The sequence below is a fragment of the Podarcis vaucheri genome, assembly GCF_965113315.1.
Source record: "Podarcis vaucheri genome assembly, chromosome: 14".
Lineage (NCBI taxonomy): Eukaryota > Metazoa > Chordata > Lepidosauria > Squamata > Lacertidae > Podarcis > Podarcis vaucheri.
The window spans coordinates 31316997-31326791 of record NC_138752.1 but is presented as its reverse complement, the minus strand read 5'-3'; the positions used below and the strand labels follow the sequence as shown (position 1 = coordinate 31326791).

General features: G+C 44.8%; 1 protein-coding gene across 7 annotated transcripts in view; it reads right to left on the bottom strand.

Moving 5' to 3' along the window:
* Positions 1-9795, bottom strand: part of ZDHHC4 (zDHHC palmitoyltransferase 4) — a 33901-nt gene that overhangs the window by 4232 nt on the left and 19874 nt on the right. Inside the window, exons 1-6 of one of the 7 annotated variants that reach the window (XM_082199384.1) lie at positions 9546-9769; positions 5638-5766; positions 4548-4621; positions 3117-3295; positions 1884-2009; positions 316-560 (exon numbers count right to left, since the gene is read on the bottom strand). In XM_082199384.1, the coding sequence (XP_082055510.1) occupies positions 316-560; positions 1884-2009; positions 3117-3295; positions 4548-4621; positions 5638-5766; positions 9546-9686 (894 nt within the window). In that variant the 5' untranslated portion in view covers positions 9687-9769. The other 6 variants (XM_082199378.1, XM_082199381.1, XM_082199383.1 and 3 more) reach the window with 6 other exon arrangements.

The following is a 9795-nucleotide window of genomic DNA, read 5'->3' as shown; positions in this document are numbered from 1 at the left end:
ATGTCAATGTCAGAAAGGCATATTTAGTCTCCAAATTAATGATTATTTTGATTAAATTACATTCAGGCTTTGAAATCTATTCTGCAGATCAGAAGAAGTAAGACCCTTTCAGCAGAAGCTTGCACAACAGTAAATCTGTTCCCTTCAAGAGAGTCCACAGCTACATACAGATGAAGGCATCAGACATTAAGGGTTGTATCCAACTAAACCCTGCTTGGAGCAGGCCCACTGAAATTACTGGTCCATTAATTTCAACAGGGCTACTCTGAGCAGGATTTAGTTGGGTACAGCCCACATCATTTTGTCAACTTTTACCTGAATAAGGAAGAAGGCATCAATTGGGCGCTCCTGGCCTTGGTCATCTGTGTAATACCCCTGCATCATATTTGACAGAAGGACCACCTGGATGAGGAAAGTGGCTGTTAAGACTGCGATTGAAACAGCCATGGAGGTCAAGGTAAGGAGATAGAGCAGGAAGTATCTGATGTTGAAGGCACCAATGCAATTGTTGACCCAGACACAGTGGTGATCAAAACGATGCACGCAGCTGTTGCACACACCTGATCAAAGCCAGAAGAAAGGTCATGATGTTCTGGTTATCAAGAAACCAACCCATAACCCTCCTGAGTTTAAAACATACCAGTTAAAACAAACAAATGAAAAACCACGCATGAGCTATTAGCATGCTGGGTCACTCCTAATAGCCCCATTGTTCAAAGGGGAAGGTGGGCGAATGAGTGGAGGGAAAGAAAGCAGCAAACCAAATAAAAGATTTTTGACCCAATTTGACCACATGTGGCAGGTCTCCTGGTGCAAAATCTCTTCTGAAGAGGCCTCCAGCAATGCACAGGGTGACAGCAGAGCTAAAAACAGATGGGAGAGGGGGTGTTTGACACTTTAAAAAGGTAGGGCCACCAGGCAGGCTGAGGCAACCGCCTCAGGTGGCAGAATCCAAGGGGCACATCTGTGATTATGGCAGCTTCTGGGTTGTGGGGGGAATCTCACGAGATCCCTGCGAGCTTACGCAGAGGCCTCTCTTAAGCAAGGCAGCTGGGGTCTGGGGAAGGTCATGTGAGGCCCCTGCACGATTTTGTAAGGTTCTCATTGGAACCAGAGCCCTCAACTGTGTGACCTCTGTAAGCAGGGCTTCAGTGGACATGGTAAGTGGGGGGCGGGCAGCACAAATGCAGGGTGCTACCTTCTTGGCAAAATGGGATGGGTCAACCTAGAAAAAGGACACAGTGGATACAAGGAGTTTCGGGCCAGAGCAGAAACAGATGCCAGGATGAGCAATCCCTTTTAATCCTAGAAGGTCCCAAGATACAAATTTAACAAATAAATAAATTACTAAAAATACATTAACATCCTGCTTTTCAACACAAATGTTCTCAAGAGTGCTTTACAACACAAATTGAACAGAATAATAACAATAAACAAAAACGGTAACCAAAAGTTCTGTCAAGACTCATCAATTATTACATGATGACAAAGCAGGCAAGAGATAGCCATCTGCTCCGGCAAGACAGGCAAAGTAAGTGGAAGTGGAGTGACAGGAGTGGTGTTTAACAATCCTATGTCATGTGACCAGCCCATCCTTGGGACTGGCATTATCCCATGGTTGAACTTGGGACCACCTACACACCATCCAGAGAAGACCAGGGGGAAGAGTTTCCATCCTGTGCCAAAAGGACATTAACTGGTGTCAGGTGAGCCTCTTTTGGGAAAGAGTTCAAGGGCTGAAGCACCACCACAAAGAAGGCCCCGTCTCCAGCCGCTACCTGCCTCACTGCCCATGATGGTGGGACCCATTAAATGGACGGCCTCCAAGGCAGATCTTAGCACACATATACAGTCACGTGGGAATAATTGTAATATAAACTCACCACAGTGCTTGGATCGGGCAGGTTTCCTCACTTTGCAAGTGGAGCACTCAACCCCTTTCTCAAACATCACACCGTCATAGGCATATGCATGGAGGAACAGCACCTGGTTGGATTTGGTTATGGTACCTGGACCGGGAAAGGAAGTAGCAAATGGTGTCTTGTTGCTAGGATTCTTTCCTGACATCCGATTTCAAATTCCAGCGAATATAATAATTTGGCCTGCTACATCAGCCCAAAGGGGGTCCACCTAAGTCAGCATCCTGTTCTTAATCGTGCCCCAATGGGAAGCCCAAAAGTAGGACCTGAGTGCAAAAGCAGCAACTTTCTCCAGCTGTGCTCTCCGGCAACTTGCATTCTAAGGTATAACAAACTCTGACACCAGAGGCAGTATGCAGCCATCCGTAGCCACTTATATCCTTAGTATTCTCCACAAATTTGTCTAATTCCCGTTTTAAGCCACCCAAGACCTGTGGGAGCAAATAATGTAGTTTAACTGCTTGGTGAAGGCATAATAGTGCTTGCACATGTTGGTGAGACTCTCCAAAACCCAGGAGACAGGTTGTGACTGCTGCAATTCTCACATTTGAGAAAGAAGACAATTGGCTGGGCCATAAAGCTCGGCACATAAGCAAAAGGATGGTGCCCAAAGGGTGACCGACTATGAAGCAAAACTGAAAGGAGGAAATAACTGGAAAGTAATGTACACAAGATTAAGTGAACTGAACTAAAAGAGCGGTACTGTGAAGGAGCTTCCCTGCAGGGGGGGGGGGATTACCTAGTCTGCATGTTCCAGAGAGGTGCCTGCTTTGGCCATCCAAAGATAACTCAATGGGAAGGAGGTAGTCATGCATCCTTGGTGTATGTGTGTATAGAGCAGCCTTTGCCAACCTGGTGCCTTGTATGGACTACAATTCCCATCAACCGGCTGTGCTGCCTGGGTGTCCAAAGCATCTGGAGGGCACCAGTTGGCAAAAGATGGCATAAACGGTATGGGTAGGGCACCAGCCAAAACTCTAATCTAGCTGCAGAATCTACCCAACTGAAGCTTTTTCTAAGGTCACAGAGCAACTGAAGAAGAATGCTCATTTCTTTGTATTCCCAGGTTTTATAACGGGGGTCTTATATTAACTGGAAGCAGGCATAGGTTCATCACCCCATCTGCTGAAATCATGGCCATTTATGGGGTACTTCCCCGCTGCCCAAGAGTTACAATTGCAGGGGAAGCAGTCTTACCTGGGTTAGTCTTGGAGCACAGAATGAAGAAACCTATGTTCACAGCCAAGAGTAGGTAAGGGAGGAAGAGGACGTGACTGCTGAACTCCAGCTCCTGACAATAGCCAAACACTTCCCAGGAATATTCCCCATAAACCAAAGCTTCCAAGAGCAAGTGCAGGACCACAAATGTACAGTTTCTGCAGCAAAAAGAAAAGAGGTGTGTAAGGGTAAGCTAGACTCCCACTCGGAAATATATCAGGCTTGTGATATTTTGCACTGGATATTGCTGCATAAGGTGGTTTAGAGGTGAAGAGTAACTGTCCTCAGAGAAACCTAAAAGCCAAATTAAGCTATTGGTCTCCTAACTGGTCCTGTTTTGAAAACAACTGTAATAAAAGAAATAAAGCTGCCATCCTAAACAGACTTGAGAGTAATCCCCATTAAACACACTTCCAAATAAATATGCACAGGATTGTACAATAAGACTACCTCTTTACCCTTTATCAGCCTTGCTGTTTCTCTTGAGCTGGATGAAATCAGTGACATTCTGAATGCAGAAACTTTAATCCAACCAGGAAATAAAGCAAAAATACCTGCATTTGCTAAATTGAAGTAAAAGCAACAGTGAAGTCCTGTAGATATATCACATTACTAAATCATTTGCTCACTCTTATTTGTCTCTGCCTCCCATTATCTTGATAGTTCCTTCTTGTGTGTCACTTTCTGTATGTAACCCAAAACATAATGCCTTCATCAATAATTAGCATTACCATGTTTTCTTTTTAATTAAAATATATTTTTGCTGGGATGCCACTCCATTTCCTTGAATGGTGAAGCGGATGCCATTACGCACCCAGTCTTGGCAACAAAACAGTCACCCAGATAAAAAAGGGAGGTTTCTCCATCTCCAAGGATTACCCAAGATATACAGAAAAATCATGGCTTAAAACAGACTTGTCTAACCTGGTGCCCTTCAGATGGTTCCAACTACAACTCCCAGCAGACCCAACCAGCATGGCCATCAGTGCACAACAGAGAACCAGGAATGCAGAAGACCTGCTGCATTCTTAGAAAGCACAGGGAAGCCATCTTCGGAAGCCGTTCTACAAAGCTATGGCAATTCAAAGAGTTTCTACACTATCACTTTAGGGATGTAATACTTTGTGTCTTAATGTGGAAGTGAGCCTCCTTAGAAAAGGCAACTGATAGGCACCATAGAAATACACACCTCCTTCCCCTTGCCTTTGATATCTGAGATGTATCTTTTTGTGACTCACCCTATTCTCATGTCTGTGGCTTGTTTTAAATTGTTTTAACATTGCATCCTGGAACCTTATGGTAATAAATTGAAATGATAATTTTAAAAAGTGACATAAATAAAACGAAAATGTTAGTGCTAACAACCAGACAAGCAAGGAAAAGGCACAAAAGAAGGGGTAGAAGCAGTACCGTTTATGGAAGAGTCCATGAAGCACCCAATGAGCAGCTCCTTGGACTTGGGATGGGACTATACGCAACAGCACCTATATCACAGAAGACAAAGGGGGAGGGAGGAATTTTTTTTAAAGGGGGAAATAAAACATCCCCAATCATTGAGTTTTTTACATTCTTGGGGCGACAGAGTAAGTGCCACATGGACAGAATCCAGCTGCATTTCTTAACTGATTCTTGACACTGGAAGAATTCAGAAACTGTTTATTTGGCATGAAGGTCTAGTTCTCAAACTGGTTTTGAGGGTGAACCACTTCAGATTGCCAGTGGGGTTCAGAAGACTAAATCTTCTTCCCACAGAAAAGAAAACTCACCCACATATAAAATTAGCTCATAGCAGAGAAGATTGAGCTAGAATTCATCTCCCTAACATTTGGCTTTCTATGTGTAAAGATTTTTGTAATTGTATGGAGAAGCATCCACTCCCATGAGCTCCTTACTTGCACTGTTGAAAGGTACAACCCAGACTCAAGTCTACCCCTTTTACTGTTTTTAGGAAATGGCATTTGCATCTTCTAAATAGAATGGAGATGGAGGAGAATTTGTGGTCCTCATGGTGTTGCTGGATTCCAGTTCCCATCATCTGTAACCACTGGTCATGCTCTACCCTTATCTGTTCTTACTGCTGGCTGTTTATGTGCCTATTTGTAGTTAGTGTGTGTGTGTGTGTGTGTGTGTGTGTGTGTGTATTAAATGTAAATTGTTAAATGTAAATAAATAATCACCACTAGTCAATTCTCTTTCACATACAAGTCACGATATCTTTGGCATAGAAAAATGCTTTCGTTCTATCACAAGATTGAAGAGCCAATGATGGATAGGAACACCTGCCTTTACCTGCAATATGGAAGAAGAGGATTGACACACAGACTGAACATCACCATTTTGTGTAGATGCTCCTCTGGCAGCATGAAATAGAGATTGGTGGGATGGAAGCTGACTTGCCATCATGCTAGAAACCTTGCAGGCAAATTTTAAGTACCACTGTTGGCAAGTGGGCACAGCAGTGGGGTGACAAACTGATGTGATCAGCTTAAACATTCCTTACCTGAGTTATGCAGGTGATAAGCCTTGAGGGGATGCTTTGCTTCCTTCCGGAATAGAAACAAACAAGGAGAATGGTCAGCAGAACCAGAAACACATAGAGGAGGAAGAGGCTCAAGAAGTCCATCCTGCCCTACAAAATCCAAAAAGCAGCTGATTAAAGAGGAGCCAATTCCAACAGGGAAAAAGTGCAGGGAACCCCCACAAATATACCACCAAAGAAAGGCTGTATCTAACAGTCCAGGTACAAGCTTTGTGCCTGCTCCCTGCCCACTTGCCTCACCCATTGTGTGCCAAGGTTTGGCGCTGATCTCTTGGTTTGCCAATTCATAGCTTCCCATAAAACATGCCAGGATATTGGCCTCTAAGCTGGGTGTGTGAGCAGGTGGACCTATTTCTTGGATCAGGATATGAACATAAGGAAAGTCTGCTGGATCAAGTCAATGGCCCATCCTGTTCTCAACTGCAGCCAAACAGATATCCCAATGGGAAACCCACAAGCAGGATTCAAGAACAAGAACACTCTTCCATCCTGTGGTTTCCACCCACTGGTATTCAGAAGCATTACTGCCTCTAACTGTGGAAGCAGAGCATAGTCATTGTGACTAGTAGTCATCAATAGCCTTGTCCTCCCTGAATTTGTCTGATTCCTTTTGCCTGTCCTGAATCTCCCAACCTCCAGCTTTCTTGCATGTCCCCACTGAGTTCCAGTCTTATGACTGAGAGAAGCAGGCAAACTCCCTCCTCACCTTCTCCACACCTTCAGGCACCGTTTCATGCTGTTCCCCCTCCCAATGTTGTATGTCTTGTTTTAGCGCAGGGCATGGGGAATAGCTGTGCCCAAGTGGCACTATTACAGGTGCCACAGAATACTTCTCCCCCACTGGTAAGAACTCAATTTTTTAGAGCAGCAGCACCTACACTTTTGACTTTGGCTGATTAAAATTCTACAGCAATTGTAGAATGAATATTATATTGTTTTGTGGTTTTTATTTTAACTATCTGTGTTTTTATCTTGTATTTTTATCTTGTGAACCGCCTAAGGTGTTTTGATGAAGGGCGGTATCTAAATCTAATAAATTAAAAAATAACAATAAACTCTGAACTTTGAAACTCTGCCTATTCATATCAGAAGGGCACCTTCACAGCACTCTTTTCAGCACCTGCTAAATACATTCTTGTTTAGACAAGCCTACTCAGATAGGGTAAAAGATAACATTTCAAAGGTCTTAAATTATGGTTAGTAATTTCTGATGATTTTTATGGGGTTTTTTTGGTAAACCGCTTGGAGGTTTGTTCGTTTTCACAATCCAGTTGTGTATAAATTTTACAAAATACTGCATATAAATAACGCCCATTAGCCCACCCAGCATGGCCAATGCTCAGGGATGATGGGACTTGGGAGACTGCAGGCTCCTTGGGGCAGAGCCAGTCTTCCCACATGTTTGATGCCTGAAGGAGGGCTGTGGGGGGTTTCCTCTTTGCTTGGCGGAAGGGGCAGATCCGGCGCCAGAACACAGCCCGCCCCGCTCCCGCTCAACCCACCCCCCGTAACAGCTACATGCAACGGGGAGGACTAGCAGAGCGACCCCCGCCCCATCCATTGAAGCAGAGTTGCCGGGGTTGGGGAAGGCGCGTTGCCTGGCAACAGCGCCAGAAGCAGGCCGTTTTTCGCTCACGTGACTCCAAGTTAGGGCGCCGCCATGACGGAGCCGGATGCGGGCGGAGAACGGCGAGTCCTTTCCTAGAGCGCCGGAAGCCTCACGGCGCCACTTAACTGAGGAAGGGCGCGTTACCACGGAAACGCGAGTGCGGCCAGCAATGACGCCAGGGACCCAAGGAGTGCTGCGGTCGCGTCACGGCCCCGCCCCTTTCCGGCCCTGCCCCTCTTAATTCGGATTAAGTCGACGGGGTAGCTGACGCCCTAAAGTTCCTCTTCTGGCGTGGTTTAGGTTTGCTAGCTGGCTTTCCTAATATGGGACCACGGAGGGAGGCCATAACTGCTCCAGATTAAGTGATGCAGGCAGTGTCTGAGTGTCACGCCTCTCTCATGGCCTGCATAACGGGTGGGCCGAGGGGGCTTGGTCGGTTCATTTATTTAATAAAATTTATACATTGCTTTATTATTATTTTTAAAAAACAAAAACCTCAAAATGCCTTACAAAAAAGATAGCATAATGAAATTGTCAATAAGAATTAACAATAATTTAGCACTTTTGAATACAGTTAAAATAACACTTCAGATAGTAAAAACAACAACGATTTTATTATTTATACCACAGCCCATCTGGCCGGCTTACAACATATCTAAAAACATAATAAAAACACCCATCCCTAAAAACTTCCCTAAACAGGGCTGCCTTCAGATGTCTTCTAAAAGTCAGATAGTTGTTTGTATTTCCTTGACATCCGAAGGGAGGGTGTTCCACAGGGAGGGCGTCACTACTGAGATTAAAACTCGCATCAATTTTCTAAATGGGCTTGTCTGAACAATAATGTTTGTAGTAGGCACTGAAAAGAGCATAGTGAAGTCTCCTGCCTGATATCAATGGGTGCCCACTAGAGCTCTTCCCTCATTGTCACATCCATACCAGTTCCCAGGATTCTTTGGGTGAAGCCATGTACTTTAAATGTATAGCGTGGATCTAAGTCATGGGTAGGCAAACTAAGGCCCAGGGGCCGGATCCGGCCTAATCGCCTTCTAAATCCGGCCCACAGACAGTCCAGTAATCAGCGTGTTTTTACATGAGTAGAATGTGTCCTTTTATTTAAAATGCATCTGGGTTATTTGTGGGGCATAGGAATTCGTTCATTTCCCCCCCTTCAAAATATAGTCTGGCCCCCCACAAGGTCGCAGGGACAGTGGACCGGCCACCTGCTGAAAAAGTTTGCTGACCTCTGATCTGAGTTTTAGAAGCCCATGATACAGTTTATTCACAGCACAGAAGAACAGAAAAATGAATAGTAGTTCCATATGGCTGAGGAAGATTGAAGCCTTCTCCAGTATTCCTGCAGCTCACTGTGGGTAATTGGATCAGCCTCTAGCCCTGGGGCTTTCCCAATAAATCCTTTTCTAATGGTGAAGGCTGGATTTAGATCTTGGACTCCCTGACCCTACACAAATCGCTTAATGCTGGCTGCAAATATTTGATTTCTGTTTATGGGACATAATGGAAATCTCTTTGAGGGGTCAAGATAAGGACAGAGACAAAAGTGAATGGGAAAGCTCTGTAGAAAAGTAGCTCTTTCCATGGCACCCGTTCACTTGCATTTCAGCTTCTTCAGCCTGGTGCCCTCTAGATGTGTTGGGCCAGCATGGCACTGAGTTACAGGAAGCTGACGTAGAGGATATGTGGCCATCTGATGGATGTTGTTGTAGTCCAAAATGCTTTGAGGGCACCAGATTGGGGGAGGCTGGATTGGAGTCTTGGGATTGTTATGTCAAACCTCAGTCACGGTGCATTTGTATATCACCGTTCCAATCTCAACTATTCTGACGCCTGCTGCAAGTGCACCTCTGCCAGGAATGGAACATCCAATACACTCTTGCCTTGCCTTGCATATGACTTTAACTCTCAGAAGATGGAGGAAGGAGTAAGACAGAGGGGCCATACACCCGGAATTTCTTGGACATACCATGGATTCGTCCATCAAAAATAGTGTCTAGGCAGAATTTTCAAAAAGTGGCAAAAACATCTGGGAAAATCTGGACACATAGCAGCCCATATCGGAAGTGTTGATTTTTTGGATCTGCAACCCTGGACACAGAGTCATTCATAAGCCCTTGTTGGGTTTGGTTAGTCAACTGGCTGTGGGGGTCACCTAACAGCAGTGTTCTCCGGCCCTGTTTTACCATCTTGTAAACAAGAATATAAGAGGAGACTTTTTATAATACAACTTTATTGAGCTTACCTTTGTTGAAAGAACACCAGCTCTAACAAATGTGTATCTGAGATTGCCTGTTGCTTCTTCTTGGCTTGAAGGGTTCAAGCCAATCCTGAATTTGTAGCAGCAGCATGCACACATCTTCTCTGGGTTCAGCATCCACCCCATATATGCTCTGTTAAGGAAAATTCTGGGTTGAGAGACTACTCAACAGCGCAGCTCATCGGGGTACAAGTCCCCCGTGGATCCATGTGGTCAGTAAAAGGAGGAAATGCGC